Source organism: Anopheles arabiensis, chromosome 2, assembly GCF_016920715.1.
Source record: "Anopheles arabiensis isolate DONGOLA chromosome 2, AaraD3, whole genome shotgun sequence".
Taxonomy (NCBI): Eukaryota; Metazoa; Arthropoda; class Insecta; order Diptera; family Culicidae; genus Anopheles; species Anopheles arabiensis.
In genome coordinates, this window is record NC_053517.1 from 24,462,800 (window position 1) to 24,478,744 (window position 15,945).

At 46.9% G+C, this 15,945-nt stretch overlaps 4 protein-coding genes across 5 annotated transcripts; 2 read left to right on the top strand and 2 right to left on the bottom strand.

Annotated features, from left to right (window-relative positions):
- Nucleotides 1–157: 157 nt before the first annotated feature.
- LOC120902084 (8-oxo-dGDP phosphatase NUDT18) lies at nt 158–7,184 on the bottom strand. 2 transcript variants are annotated; one of them, XM_040310586.1, is made up of 2 exons: nt 6,785–7,184; nt 158–2,558 (listed from the first exon to the last, which is right to left on the bottom strand). In XM_040310586.1, the coding sequence occupies exon 2, from the start codon at nt 1,534–1,536 to the stop codon at nt 526–528; it is 1,011 nt and encodes a 336-aa protein (XP_040166520.1). In that variant the 5' UTR covers nt 1,537–2,558; nt 6,785–7,184; the 3' UTR covers nt 158–525. The 2 variants fall into 2 exon arrangements, with proteins under 2 accessions (XP_040166520.1, XP_040166510.1); XM_040310576.1 differs by having other exon boundaries at nt 158–2,561.
- Nucleotides 7,185–7,285: 101 nt separating this feature from the next.
- LOC120902095 (copper homeostasis protein cutC homolog) lies at nt 7,286–8,681 on the top strand. Its single transcript, XM_040310600.1, has 2 exons — nt 7,286–8,358; nt 8,421–8,681. Exons 1-2 carry the CDS (start codon nt 7,789–7,791, stop codon nt 8,661–8,663), a joined length of 813 nt encoding a protein of 270 aa, XP_040166534.1. The 5' UTR covers nt 7,286–7,788; the 3' UTR covers nt 8,664–8,681.
- Nucleotides 8,682–8,756: 75 nt separating this feature from the next.
- Nucleotides 8,757–13,415, bottom strand: LOC120902102 (V-type proton ATPase subunit E). Its single transcript, XM_040310610.1, has 5 exons — nt 13,285–13,415; nt 13,072–13,137; nt 11,892–12,236; nt 11,618–11,812; nt 8,757–11,543 (listed from the first exon to the last, which is right to left on the bottom strand). The coding sequence occupies exons 2-5, from the start codon at nt 13,102–13,104 to the stop codon at nt 11,436–11,438; spliced, it is 681 nt and encodes a 226-aa protein (XP_040166544.1). The 5' UTR covers nt 13,105–13,137; nt 13,285–13,415; the 3' UTR covers nt 8,757–11,435.
- An 821-nt stretch (nt 13,416–14,236) lies between these two features.
- Nucleotides 14,237–15,767, top strand: LOC120894560 (39S ribosomal protein L37, mitochondrial). Its single transcript, XM_040297221.1, has 3 exons — nt 14,237–14,870; nt 14,941–15,233; nt 15,307–15,767. Exons 1-3 carry the CDS (start codon nt 14,347–14,349, stop codon nt 15,720–15,722), a joined length of 1,233 nt encoding a protein of 410 aa, XP_040153155.1. The 5' UTR covers nt 14,237–14,346; the 3' UTR covers nt 15,723–15,767.
- Nucleotides 15,768–15,945: the final 178 nt, after the last annotated feature.

Sequence of the window (15,945 nt, forward strand, 5' to 3'; positions counted from 1 at the left end):
ATAGTACAAATATCATTTTAAGCAAATTATTCCAACTGCTGTATCAAATCCAGTTTTGTCCTGAAGGGTAAAGATTTTTTCAAAAAATCCGTTATTGTGTTGACACCGGATCGGCAATAAGTTCTTTCGAGAAAATTATTCATCAATTATTGCAGTGTATGGTCCATGACTTAATAAATATTTTTATTCAACAACTTTGTATTTCATCTTTAAAAATTACCACTTGTAAATTGGTAGCACTTAAATTGCCGTGTGTGTCTTGGTTTAAGGTAGGCTTATGTTTGGCTTCTATCATAAAAATCGTACGATTAAAATACTTGTGCTTCTTTCAAATAATTCCCCCGCTCGCACCAACCTACACATAAATCAACGCTTTCCAACGTAAAGCTAAACGAATAACTTCGAAACCTATAGAAAAAGAGGAGTATTTTCAATTCCGCTCACTTCCGATTCCACCGTAAAAGCAAATGTACAGACGACAGACGACTCCCCCCGTCCCTACAAAACGAACCCGCGCCACAACGACTATCGTACCACGTGCAGCTGAAAGGTGGCATTTTTGCCAGCCACGGCCACCGCGAGCCGAGCACTCAAATCCTTGCTCAGCTCGTGCCAAATGCACTTCCCAATCAGCGAAACCGACTCGATCGACGGTCGGCAGATGACCAGCACCGTTAGGCACAGCCCGTCCGTCGGATTCGCCTGCGTCCCGCTGGTATGGTGCTCCACGCTCAGCACACCGTGCGGCCGGTGCTGGGGCAGATCCGCACCGAACAGTTCGATCATGAACTTCTTCAGCGTGGAGTGAAGGCTACGACCCGGGTGGATCTCCACCGTCGGAAAGTGGTAGGCCGTCTTTTCGCTCAGCAGCACGTACACCGCGTTGGTGCTTTTGTTCTTGATCGCTACCACCACCCGCAGGTAGTTCTTGTAGTGGGCCTTCCGGGCCGGCAGGATCTCCCGGTGCCAGTTCGGATCCTTCGGCTGCCGTTTGCGATAGTTGCGGGCCAGCTCCACCACCGGCAGGATGTCGTTCGCCCGCAGGGACAGTTCGTTCAGGTTCTGGCACCACTTCGCCTGGATCGATTCCTGGTCGGCCTGGGAGGGTGTTTTCAGCTCCCCGCCGATCACGTTCCCTGTGAGCACGAAGCGAAACCACGACCCGCCGGCCGTTTCCACCGCCAGCAGTGTGGTGATCTCCACCTTCAGGCCCGTCTCCTCCAGCACTTCGCGCACGCCCGCCTCCACGATCGTTTCGCCCGGTTCCATGCGGCCCGCCGGCAGGTACCACTTGCCGGCGCACGATTCCTTCGCTTCCTGCATCATCAGCACCTCGCCGTGATCGTTCACGATCACGCACGCGACCACGTACGTGACCGTTTTGCCCACGATCGGTATGTAGTCGGAGGAGGCGAGCGGTTTCACGCCCTGCGCTTCGGTGGCCGCATTCTGCTCCTCGAGCGTAAAATCGCACAGCTCGCTCGTCAGCTCGTCCAGGTACTGGCCCTCGAGAACGCGCACCAGGTTGGTTTCCATCGTTCTGTACCGACCAACGGGTGCTTTCAATTGTAGTTTGGAGATGTGGATGGAATGTATACAGCTTCGTTTCACTCGGTAGTTTATAGGTTCGTTCGCACAAAACACCACACGATCATCAAACGCTAGACATCCATCCTCTGAACTTCTTACAAATCAAAGGCTTTGAACGATCCACAGTCTCCAAATGTCGCAACGGCGCCACTCAAACCACGACCGAGGGCGTACTGTTGTCTGCGCACCATCAAACCATCAAATCTCTTCCACGAACCACAAACACTGTATCTCATCAATTATCGCACTCTTCCACCCGTGGTAGGAACGCTCGACACTAACGCACGCTCTCACCCGCGATCGAGTGGAATGGCGATTGAAAACAGGTTGCAGGCTTGCTGGCTCGGCCAGCTCGACTGCCTCGGCTGCCCGTTGTGTGTGGCTACGTAATCTTACGGACCGTCGACCGGCGGCGTCGCCAACCACCTCCTGCCGTGACCGTGATGTTAGGAGAAATCGTTTTCGGACACACTCGGTTCCCTGCCTTCCCGTCCCGAGTGGCGTCGAAAAAGCTGGAGGACCCACACGTCCCACACACAAACACACCGCGGGCGGGTTCGGTCCACCACAGATTGCCGCCGCCGCTACAAATTCATTCACCTTTCGCCGTCCTAAAGTTTATCAGCTCTTTCGTCGTCGTCTCGTACAGCAAGATCGCATTAGGGAATTAGAGGGCAGTGCCACACGATCGGTGATGGTGGTGGTGTGTTGCGGTTTACCGTTTCCAAATCGCCCGCGGGAAATTCACAATGCAGAGTGTGTGGTGGCGGTAACGCAGCGTGAGGTTTTACTTTCGATTCTCTCCGGTACACGTGGCCTATTTGTGTGCGCGTTCCAGAATGGTTGGCGTATGATGATGATGATGATCGCGCGCACCTATTGCGCCGCCGAGAACACACGCGCGTCCGTTCTTGAAGATTCGTTTGCTTCGTTTCCGAGAAGATCGGTTGGATTGAAGATGATTATAGCTGCTGTGGGGAGAGATTGGAAGAGAAGAGAAAAAGCCAAAACGGTGAACGATGATCGGTGAGCGATAAAGAAAAGAAAGGCGAGAAACTGAAACGATCCGACTGTGGGCATGAATGAAACAAGGGGCTTTTGGGGAAGGCAAGAATAGATAACATGGATGTGAATGATGTAAACATTAATTCGAACATTTCACAGCACATCGATCGTTGAAGGTTTGCTAGGTACAGGTATAGCCCAAAGCACCTTTTTTCTTAATTTGATTCGGTTCATCATCTTACAATAAAAACAGAAAACAGTTTAGGGGAGGTAAAAGAGTGACTCCATAATCAACGGTTCTACTCCACCAGCAATTTCCATTCAAAATTGTAGCACTGATGTTTAATGGGTGGCTTTAAAGGTAAAGTTATCATAATATTAGCACATTATTGTACCCTTCTCTCTCTCTCTCTCAGGTCGATCGAGCTATATTCCACTATCATTCGCACACGGAAGGAGTATGAATGTTTTATGAGAGCTTAAACTACACTTTTAGCAATTGCACAACAAAGCAAAGCCCAACAATAACTCCCCCAGCCAGGGAGGGTTGGGATTAATCAGCTACAAAAGGTACGTAATTAACGAATACAGCAAAGGAGGAAGGAAATGGTTCCGTTTCGATTGAAACAGCAATTAAAAACGTCCGCAACCGAAACCAAAACGGTACCGCGGTAAATTAAGTGCACAAACTCAAAAAATCTGTATCGGTCTGCAGAATGCTATAGTATGGTGCGTGTAATAGTGCTTGTACAATGGCATGTTTAGCTAGTAACATCGTTTTGCAAAAGAGAGAACGAAAGAAGAAACAAAAACACGAGAGACAACGTTTCGAAAACGATCGCCGTACCAAAACTAAGTTTTTCATCACCAGTAAATCGCTATCCCGTGGTGCTATCGTTAAGTGTACAAACCAACGATATGATCATTACGAGTTCAAATCTCGGAATGGACCGTAGCACCCTCCTTCCCATACTTTGCAGGACTTTTGATAGTTATTGTCTGTAGTGTTTTGTTACTAAGGGTACATTATAATCACACTCCCCCTTGCGATCATGTTCCGACCAATTTCGCCCTAAGTAGGCTGAGACCACCAAAACCACCGACAACAGTTGCTGCGCGTACGCTACATGTGCGCATGGTCGTCGTGAAATAAGAACAAGGAATGGATGGACGAGAGAGAGAAACACAAATGGGTGGGTATGTGGTGCGTGTGCATGAATTGCAGGTTGTGTTTTATGCACTGCATTTTACATCTGTTTGTCGCCAACGGCCACACCACAAACCAGACTTTTCCACGTTTTCTGCGCGCTATCTGCCGAACCAGATCGATCGATCGTGCGGTGCCGCTTCTACTGCCACTGCCGCACACCCATTTTTGCTTTGCCTGATCAGTCCGGAAATCTCGATACGGTCCAGTTGGGTCGGTCGGTGTGAAACCACTTTTCTTTCTACCGCCTCTTTGCCTTTTTTGTGCTACTACTACTACTACTACTACTACTACTACTGCACCTGCGGCTTTTTCGCACCTTCCAAACGTGGAAAAACGAAGGCACATGCAAAACACAACACCCAAACAAACTGACCGAAGCCCCGTGCGGGCTTATCCCCATCGGTCCATCGGTCTTGCCATCCACCAACCATTGGACCACCAACCCCCCTATTTTCCGCAAACCCCACAATGCACCACCGACAAACATCCCTCGGCAGAGGAGAAAGCTGCAGTTTGCGGTTTTTGTTTTCAATGATGATGATGATGTGCTGGCTTACAACAGCAGCAACAGCATACCGTATTAAAACCAAAACAGCCATAAAATTTACTTCAGCAAAACAGCCATTGTGGGTGAGGTGGGTTGTTGGGGTTGGGATGTAAAGGTGAATGATTCCATTTTGTCTGCACGCATTGTTTGCTGGCGCACCGCGTTTGCTCGAGATCGTGATAGAAGCGTCTTTTTGGCAAAAGGGAAGCGGCAAGCGCACGAGCGATGGGCGAGCCCCGAGTAGGCTTTGCTTCGATGATATCATACGCCAGCTATTTCGGCAATTAGTGCTGTGTTCCGTACGGCTGATTATGCTCAATTTGGTGTGTCTGTGGGGGGTAGGTGTATGTGAGTGTGTATGTGCGATTATTATCAGAAGCGTTTGCACCTTACGGGGAGAAAACAAACCATCCATCGAGAGGCACTTGTTTCTGTGCCTTCTTCTTGGACAGAGACATGGTTCGGAGCAATGTGGAGCGCACCTACGGCGAATCCTTTGGCAACCAGCCGAGAGAATCTAAGTAACCATGTGCGTGTGTATTAGTGGTGGGAGCTCAGAATCGGACCTACCCGATTCCGTGTTCGGAATCAATTTCGGAGCCAACTCTGATGCTGGAATCGATTCCGATTTCGAAGTCGTTTCCGATTCCGGAGCCGATTCCAGAGTCGATTCCGCAGTTGACTTCGGAGCTGATTCTGGAGTTGATTTAGGAGCCGATACTGGAGTTGACTTCGGAGCCAATTCCGAATCAATTCAGCCAGAATTAATTCAATTTACTCCGATAGCAGAATCAGTTCATTGATTGAAATAAGTAGTTTCAGAAGCGAAATCAGTCCGAGGCTATCAATACGTAGCATCAATACGTAGCATCACCCAAACGCCTATTCCTTAAAGATATGTCGAAATCGACTCCGTTTCGCAACCGATTCTGATTTCGGAGCCAATTCCGATTCCGGAGCTAATTTTGGAGCTACCCGGAATCGATACAGACGAAAACTTCATTTTTTCCCATGATTACTGTATATATCGACAGAATTTTTAGCACTTTCGAAATCCAGCAAATAAAAATTGGTTTATTTCAGCACATTCTGTTTGAAGATTACACATTTTATTTACAATTCGTTGCCCACTTTCTCAACAATGCCCAACAATGGGCAATGAGTGCTTGGATGGTAGAAAAGGGGATAAAAGAAAAGACTGTCATCATTCCCCACCACGCTACGAAACGGTACGAAAGGAATGTGACCCACAAAGGGCAGCATGGGCGCGAATCGATGCCGTACGAAACAAACAAAAAAACCAGAACCGTAAGGAACGTCAAGGTGACTCGTTACGCATAAATAAGCATGCTGATGTTGTTTGCTTATTTGAATAAAAGAAATGTGCCTATCGTGGTACACCGATCGGCTAATGCTTACGGACACCCAGTGGGTGTTATTCTGTCGCGGATGTGATCGTTAAATCGCGGGCTCGATCGTGGCGCACTGACCAACGGCAATGTTTAATGCCAGAGTAAGTAAATTAAAATGATAATGTTTATTGGGTCAAATATAGTTATGGGAGCTAATATGTTTAATGATGTTTCAGAGGAATGTAGTGATTTCCAAACAAAACAAAAATCCCATTCACAGCATCTTACAGCAAGGTATTGTGTCATCGTGGATGAGATCAAACACGGACAAAATAGTCACACCTTTGACGATGGTCAGTTTCTGTGTTTGCATATCTTATGATCCAATCCTTTGAAACCATCCCATCCGAACACGCATCACCCAAACGGGGTTCGAAAGAAGGCTGGAATTAATCGTACGCCTTTTTCGGTTATGATGTAAGCGGCCTGATGGTGGACTGGGCGATGCCAGGGAAACAAAACTTATGTAAAGTAAGCTGAAACCATAGCTGCAGGGGGATGAACAGCGCACACAGACTTGCTCACATCTTCGGATACGGTCTGGAGGTTAGCGAAAAGGATGGACGCAGTTTAGCGGTGTCCGTATAATCCGCAAGATAAAAGCGATACTAACGCATACCATCCACAAACCATGATCGTTGTTGTAGATGATAATTATGATCATAACAAGTCACGCTCGTTTTAGCGTAACAAATTGCGAATATATATTGTAGCAAATCAAACAGATTAACTACATTCTTTCTTTCGAGACGTTTGTTTACTGATGCACCTCGCACACATGCACACATCTCACCAATGGTGCAACTGCAGCACTGCAGCTATTAATAGTGCAGTGCAGCGCATTGCGCATTGCGGTGCTGCTGCTGCTGCTACCTGTTGTTGCACACATGGGGGTGACACTTTCACTTGAATTTCTTTTCCTCCGTCCCACATTGGGCAGTCGGGAAAAGTAACCACTTTTTTCACAAACAATCGATTACTGGCATGGCGAATGGATTAGCGCGGAAAACAGCTACATACCTGGGACACAAGTTTTCCCCTTCCAGCGCAACGGCGGAAGGTTGTTCCACTCGCAGCACACCTAATTATTGCTGTGACTTCACAATTTCTTTTCCATGCTTAATTCCACCAGTACTGCCCGTGATCCAGCTCACAGCGCGTTTTCGGTTCCCCCCAAAAACAATGCTCCAACTACAATCACAAACGAATCTAGTAGCCCGTCCGGAGCAACACCGTTTCCACCTCGATCGAAACTAATCCCGGAGCTGATGGTCGTACACTGGCGTGCCGTTGCCGTCGTCGTCGGTTGCTGACGTTCGACAAGTTGCGGACGAAGTATCGTGGGAAACGGAATTCAACAGCACCACGGAGCCGGTTTTGTGGTGTTTAGATGGCAAGATTGTGCATATTTTTGTGAGTAGTGTGGGTGTGGGTGGCTGTGGATGGTACGGGGGAAGGGGTGTGCGACTGTGTTGTTGTTGATGGTTTCGTGACGCGAAGGTGAAACTGACAGTTCAGTGCACAGTGGTCAATGCCGGAGGTTGCAAAATGGAATGACATTTTGTTAAATTATTTATGATAACTTTTTGAATCTTATTAAAGTTTAAATTGGTGTTCCATGATATCACAAATTAAGCGTCTAATTATTTCATGATGAAACAGCTGGACTGGAACAACAGCGGTGGTTACAAGTATTTAAAACAATTGCGTTCAAACCGTTTGATCGATCGTTTTCGAGTAATTTATCGTTTTTGCAACCTTTTTGAATGTTTCGCAGAAGAAAATGGCTACAATTCCCTGTTCTGTAAAACTACACTGTAAGCAGAATTGTAGAAAAAATGATACCATACTTGAATCATCGTCACGTGTTCGTGGTGTCCAGCTTATCTTTTGCTTCACTGTAAATGCATTGTTCCACGAAGCGGGAAAGAAATTCAACTTCTCGCTGTTTGTCAAAAAAACAATAAAACAAAAAAGCAAACAGTTTGTAAAAACACCAACAACAGAACAGGGCACTCACAAAAATGCAAATTCTACTAGAAGTGTGTGTCGATACATTCGAATCTGCCGTTGCAGCGATTCAGGGTGGCGCCGACCGTATAGAGCTCTGCTCTGCGCTGAGCGAAGGTGGCCTGACGCCATCGGTGGGACTGTTGCGAGAAATAAAGCAATACCTTGCAGCGGAATACGATGCACCATTGCTAAGCGGTCGTCCAACGATCTTCCCCGTGTACTGCATGATACGGTGCCGAAGGGGTAGTGATTTTTGCTACTCCGCGCAGGAAATGAACGCCATGCTGTGGGATATGCGGCTGTTGAAACAGAACGGTGCCGATGGGTTCGTGTTCGGCGCACTGGATCCATCATCATCCGGCCGCGTGCATCGACAACACTGCGAACAAGTGGTTGTGGCGGCGGGAGAGTTGCCGCTAACCTTTCACCGTGCCATTGACTGCACGGAGGAGGACGCACTGGGCGAGAATCTAAAACTGATAGCTGAGCTGGGCTTTTCGACCGTGTTGACGAGTGGATTGAAACCGACGGCAGAGCAAGGGCTGGAAACGATCACTAAAATGAAAGAAATAGCAGATCAGGTAATGTTTGATTTGTTTCTTTCAGTTGATGAAATATCTAAATTTTCGATCGATTATTTTAGCTCACCGGTAAATCGCTTGGGGTGATGCCCGGTTCGGGAGTATCGACGCAAAATGCACGGCAAATACTGCAACGTACCGGATGCGATGCAATACACGGATCGACAAGCATAACGAAACCGGCGGGAGGTCATCAAACAGGAACCATATCGATGGGCGGAAGCAATGTCGATGCCATGCCATTGAAGGTGTGCAGTAAAGCAAAGGTGCAAGAGTTGCGCCAATTGATCGATAGCATAGTGTAAGAAAATAAAGCATTACCTCTGGACTGGGAGCCGGAGGTAGCTGATATCTTCCTATGTTTTCTTTCACTTGGGCCCAACATACGATCACGCGTGTTTTTGGATCGTACATCCCATACCGTGGTGTATTTATTGTGAACGTTTTTTGCACATAATTCACTGCTCAAACGAAGGGGGATATTAGATTCCAGGGGGAACCGGTCACCGCAATGGTTGGACAGAGGAAGAAGAATCTTCTCTATTGCAACCGCGCCATGCAGGGTACCCTCGTCGTGGGTTATTCCGTGCTCCCCTTCACCGTTCAACTAGATATCTGGCGTTGCTGGTCATTCGTTCGTTCGGTGCGAATATAGCTGAACTTGGTGATGTGAATACCATACATGCTGATGTTCGCTCTATCGTACAGTATTTAACGCTGTGCTTTGCCATTGTCTTCTAATGCCACCCCCTAAGTCATCCTCTCCCCCCAGAGTTGGCTGTATTACATTTGTTGCATAAAGTTGTTGTTTTATGAGCTTCTTGTTACGTGTGTTCAAGTTTCTCCTAGTGATCAAACGCGCGATTCTGCATTAACTAAGTTTCGTTTACTCGTCGTTTACAACAATATCTATTCATACCTATAATTATGTATATATATATATACTTTCTGTGTTTTTTTTTGTGTTGATTTTTTGTTTCATTTTTTCTCATTGCTCCTACTTGTTTCCTTTATATTAAGTTCTACTTTCCTTCCAATATACATATAGTTTGTTTATTTCTTAATAACATCCCGCTTAAGCTCGGTAGTGGTTATGAGAATGTACACCCTTTCCAAACGAATCCTTCCTTCTCTTTTTACGGCCAAGATCTCATGCTGGCCGGGTTTGCTACCTTTAGTAGTAAACCGGTGAAAGCCGGTGGCAACACATTTACGCGAAGAAAGCGTTTGCTTATAATACTTCGATTTTATCAAATGAAAAAAAGAAACATCAAATCCATAACATGTTTTCTTCAAGACACACTTATATATATATTTTGCTCTTTTACGACAGACTCACATGAATCTTGGTTGCACACGCACGGACGCACACCTTTACAAAACGATTAACTTCTTTTAACGCTCCCTGGGATCGTGATTTTCCGCGTTCAACACGAACATTACACAGATTTCCATACCATTGCTTCGAACGATCAGCAAAAGCTTCAACCACATTTTGGTGTTCGCAAAGCAAGATGCTGGCGGTAAGGAGACGTATGTAGTGCACCGGATTGAACCACAGGACACGACCTGTTAGATGGTATTCTTTCTAATAGAGCAATATCATACATTACAATTACTTTTACTTTTTCTACCGAAAATGTGACTTGGCTGGCGTGAAAGAAAAGCGAAAGTGGCCACACTGAAAGATGTTGTTACCGTGTGTTGGTTGCCGAAATCGAGTGTTGTTGAAACAATCGTGCCGCTACTGCTATTAGTATTGATCTTTTCTAAAGGAATGTATTTTAACGATTTGTTTCAGTATTTAGCAAACACGCTCGCATGATGGTTTGGATAGTCTTGTCCTACGTTCCTTCTTCTTGTAAAGTGTGTCACTCTTCCTACCACCAAAAAAGAAAAAATAGGAAGGAAACGTTGGCCAACGTATACATCTCATAGCACCCGCTACACAAACGCCGCTAGAGCAAAGACGTGGGATTTACTTAAAAGCTTACGATGGAAAAATATTATCATATTTTTGTAGGGACATTATTTGCAACATACATAAGATAGATCAAAAATACTGCGACACCTACGACATTTCCGGAACTGCACCATTCACAGCGAACAATCGTGCATTGTGAAAGGGAGAGTTCTACTTCGTAATAAACCATTACCAAGCGAAAAAGTGCGTGTGTGGGCGTGATAAAGTGGTGCGCAGATAAACAGGGATAATAAGAAAATGGAAATAAACAAAACATCATTTAAAAACAATTATAATATGTAGCAACAATTTTTTTTTTACGAACGATGTGTTTCCGATAAAACTTAGATCCTATAATTCTGCATGAACGTTTGTGATTGTATATGTTTTGCATCTGTGTGTGCGTACAGAAAACAAAACATACGTATTCTGGTAGGGACGTAAATTGCGTTTAACTTGAAAGAACCGGTACACAATTGCCACTGTGCACCCACTTTCCGAAAAGTGGCCGACCGTTAAGAAGACGAGGAATTATTGTGGGACAGTATTCCCGATCCAATGTGCCCCCCCTTGCTGCCAGTGCAAGAGGGTGGGTTCTTTCGCTGTTCAAGATGGACCGAACAGATGCTGATAATGCCCTAGATGGTATCGGCATCAGCATAGAAAAATTTGCGCAAGATTCAACCATTATAATTAAGTATTTTCCCTTCCAGGAGGGGCGAAAAGAACACCTTCGTACACACATGATGTTAGGGCGCAAGGGGGGGCGGAGATGTTGGGGTCATTCGATCGTTCGCTTCTACGGTCGCTTCGGAGAGCGAAGGATGGATGAGGCTTAACTTTCAACTACGATGTTACAGTAACCATGCTAAACGACCTTCCTGCGATTGCTGCTGACGGACAGGGTAAGTATAAGTAACGGTTATAGAACCTGCTATTTGCATGCGGAAACAAGGATATCTATGTAAGAATGGATGGTGATTTTACGTGCGTTCTGGGTGTGGGTGTGGGGCCTTCCATCATCGCAGCCGCTGGGTTGCGTTGTTGCGATGATGGCGGCCATACGTTCTGCTACCACAGCGAGCAGCACACATCAGCCAGGATTGTGCTCTTCTTAGTCGTTGAACTTGCGGTTCATGTTGCGACCGAACAGCGCATTACGGATCTCCGGCACCAACTGCTGGGCAATCAACTCCAATCGCGACTCAAGAGTGTTGGCCACCTGCGTTCGGAAAGCATAATGTGATTGTAAGCATTCACCATTCATGGAGCGTACAAGAAGCGTCGGTACCGTACCTTGATGCGTCCCGACTGTGCCAACAGGTCAACTCCGCCCGTTGTGTCGGCCGGTAGGAAATTTTCCGTATCGAGCGTGACCACCACGTCACGGCCGCACTTGGACTTGTACAGCTCTACAGCGGCCGGCAGTACGTTCTGGATAACCTGAGCGTCCGCCTGACGGCCACGGATGAGGACCTTGGCCTCCATCAGCTGTCACACAAAGGAGGAGAGCGAGAGAAAATGATCTTTAATACGCAATATCGCAATGGACGTTCGCCCGATCTCCTACCTGTAGCAATCCCTGAGTGATGAGGGCAGTCAGGATCTCGCCGTAGCGGGCGGGATCCTTCGTCACTTCGCCGAGACGACGACGGCATTCATCGAGCACGTTGGATACATGGTCCTCGCGCACTTTCAGCACCTTCAAGCGGGCCTGGTTCAGCATGTTCGAAGACTGGATCTTCTTCTGCAGCTCGACCTGCTTTTCCTTCTTTTCGTAGTACTCCATGATCTTCAGGCGCTGCTGCTGCACCAGGCGGCCCTTCTCGATGTTGAACTCTTCCTCGGCTTTCGCATCGATCTCTTCCGCCTTCTCGTTGGCTTCCTGCTCGATGAAGGCCATCATGTGCTTGATCTGGAATGGGTGCGACGAGGAGAAAAAACCGTTGGTTTAAGCATAAAAGTACGCTGAGAAACGGAGGGAAAAGCCTTCGCTACGCTGTTTTGCTATCTTTGGTCGACGGCAACATGTAAGCCCGTCATATGACTCCCAGCAGTAGCAGCAGCATGATTGGTGGTTACGTCGTCACCAAACCACTTGCCGTCCCACCCAGACTGGGCTGAACGCTTAGAAAAGCACATCCACATTCCGGATTTTAAGCTGTTATGCAATTTTGGAGCCCTTTTTTCAGCAATGCACGTGCATTTCTTTTGAAAACTAAACACCTATCGGTATCTATGATAAAACATGGCGAACAGATCTGTAAGGCATCACCGTGGGATGGGGAGAGTCGGTCATGTGACACATATTGCATCTTCACCAACATTCGGCAACAGCTGAGAGAGACCGATTGACCGACGAATGGAACGGCTTAAAGGAAGTCCCACTTGTGGCGAGTGGAAAAAACCGCCCAAATTCACCAATTTCCCAGAAAAGAGGCGATTTTTGTTAAAAGAAAATAGATTTTCCACTCCTTCCAATCAGCAGTAGTAAACATTCGCTATCTCGCTTGTGGCACTGCTCTTCCCTATCTTTCCCACTCCTTCACATGGTCACACTGTTTGACACTTTTCACATGACAGGTCCCGTGACCCGAACGAAGACGACGAAAGGGCAGACTGCAAAAGTGTTGTCCGCAGATCTGCAGATTGTCGCCTTTTTCTCGGAACATTCGGACAATTTCCACGTCAAAGGAATGATGCTGCACAATTATGATGCTGCCCCAAATGTGGTGTGTATCGGCACTTACCTGTTTCTGGACATCGGCATCGCTGAGAGCCATCTTGCTAGCGGTGTTGTAATAGCAAACTGCAAACTGCACCAGAAGAAATGGTTACAAAATTAGTACACTAACTCACTAGCACACAGTTAAGGGAGTGGGGGAGGAGTAATGTTACTGCTTTTCAACTGTTGGTAAAAGATATTTCACCAGAATCGAAGTTGCACTACGCAAGAAACGTACCGAAAAGTTAGGACCAGCGCGCAGTTACTGCTTCGTCGTCGTCTCGAAAAAACTGCGATTGTGACCGAGGGAGCAATTTGCTACGAAAGCTTTGACAGCTGCGTTCAGCAGCTTTTCCCGTGCAGGTTAGCTCATTGCGTGCCAGCTTTAGGGCACGGTCGCTGCCAAAGTGTATGAAGACCAGGTGGTCTCGTCCCATACAAATTGACAACTAATTTCGGAATAAAAAAAAACTCCTCTTGACAGAATGGGTGAAATGAATTTCCATAGGAACGGTTCGCTTTGTTCTTAGCAACACATACGTAGTACACATTGGTGTCCTCATCGACGGCATTATTTTGATCCAAAAATGGATTTTAATTAGTTCAGATTTGGTTTAGCTTACAATAAGAAATATTTTGAGTGCTTTTTAAAGTATTTCAGTGCAAATAACGAAGATTCTAAGATTGTTTGTGTATTAGGCAAGTCGTCAGGAAGCTTGTTTGGGGAAATGTTTTCACCCATGCTGTCAAAAAGTGACGTTCAACTTTTGCTATAAAAAACAGGCTATGAGACCACCTGATCTTCATACACTTTGGTCGCTGCAGCTGATCGCTGAACAATTAGGTATGTTTATTATTTTATTTTGTTCTGGTATCTCAGGGGGTTTTGGCCTTTTGAGTAACTGTCTGAGAAATGACGAGTTTCTTTACAATATAATCCAATTTATTTCGTTATTTTGTTTTTTGGGACAGCCATTAAACGGCCTCACATTGGTATGGGCATTATAAGGGTAATGTTAATGTGTTTTAGCCACAAATCAGCTGACACATTTATTCATGTTGAACATTTAATCTCATTTTCATTGTAATTTAAATTCTTGAAACATATTTTGTACAGCCATTTTTCTTTTTCAAGCCAGCTGCACATGGTCCAACCCGGCTACTAGCATGGCTGTATTTACGAATGTAAACAGCAAAGCGAAATGTCAGCAAGCATAGAAAATCGTGCTCGCGGTGTGTTAATAGAAACCGGGCGTTATTTAATCACTGTTTAGTTGTAAAACTTGAAACCCACCCCAAAATGCGGCTAACTAACACGCTTCTACGGCAGCACATAGGCTTCTTCTTCAAGAAGCACTGGCTGCAGCAGGGCAAACGTGTGCCGAACAGTACCGGTGCCGAGGAGGAGCTAGCTGCGCGCGGTATCACCGTCGTCGACCCGTCCGAGGTACTGAAGGAGCAGCGACCGCGGGAGGACTTCAATATCCCCGGCATGGTACCGCCGCCGGTAGCGCTGGACGAAACGCATCCCCTGTGGAAGGCCGAACCGGCGTACGTGTACGGAGACACCAATGTGCTGCTGGAAGGCGTGCGTCAGGCACAGAGCCTCCTGAACACGGCCGTGTACGACGATCTGCCGCTGAAGGTGGAGGAAAAGCTGGAGCAAACGAAAATAACAACCCAGCTCGATCGATCGATGCAGCAAGCCGTCCTATCGGCACTGGTGTTCGACACGGAGCAGGTCAAAAACGCAATCGTAAAGGTGCCGGACCGTCCGGCGTACAAGCTGCCCCGTACGTACGGTATATCGGAGGGCAGACGGAAGTAAGCAGTCGCTTGTGGTACGCTGTGCGGTCACTTACTGATCGATACGTAATTTCTTCATTCATTCCAGTCTGCTGATACTGTCCAAGCTCGTTACACACTGCGAACGTTTTGCGGGACGACACGTGAACGCGAACCGGAAGGTTGTGTTTAATGCACGATTTTTAGTCCCGCTGGTAAAGGACAGCGAACGGGTGCTGCTGAACCTGAAGGCGGAATCGATGATCATATCGCAGGATCCGCTGAAACCGCTCGATACGTCCGTCTATCGGCCGCTGGATGTTGAGCTTCCCAATCTGTTCCCGCTGAAGGAGACGGTCTCCATACCGGTGCAAAACATTTACGACTGGAAGAACGAATATCGTACGTAACGCTGGCAGATGGATCATTTTGTCCAATAATCTTATGATCCTTACGTCTCTTGTATCATTCACAGCTATCAGTCGTAACTATAAGCTGTCCCATCCGCACACCATTCTCATCCACTGTTCGCCAAGCGACGTGAAAAACGCCACCGAGCTACCCGTATCGCGCGATCAAATCGAAGGGCGAACGATGCTGAAAGCGTTCACTGTCGCTGCGGCCCGAGCCCGTCAGCTGTACGGGGACGATGTGAAAACGCTACCCAGCCCGATCACGGTGCAGGCGGTGCAAACCGACAGCAAAACGTTCCACTTTAGCGTCTATCAGCTGAACACGCTCGATCTTGGCTCCAGCACGGAGCGTAACATGTGGTTCCGGAAGGCACCGCTCGACCTGTATTCGGAGTGTGGCTACATCGTCGGCAAACCGACACTGGCCGACTATAACAAGGATGTGCTGCGGCATTTTGCCGTATTCTATTCAAACTAGTTATGCAGATGGTTTGGGCGAATAAAACGATAGCGTTACAGTGAATGTCGGTTGTTTAGTTGATTGCTTTCCGTTTGCTTTACACCCTTGGGCTCGTGCGTGTGTCAGAGGGAGAGATAGAGCCGATTAATTAGAAAGATGTGGAAAGGAATAATTATTGCTTACAGCTGATTGTCCATAGATGTGGTTCAATTTATGCATGCTTGCCAACATGCCAGTACTG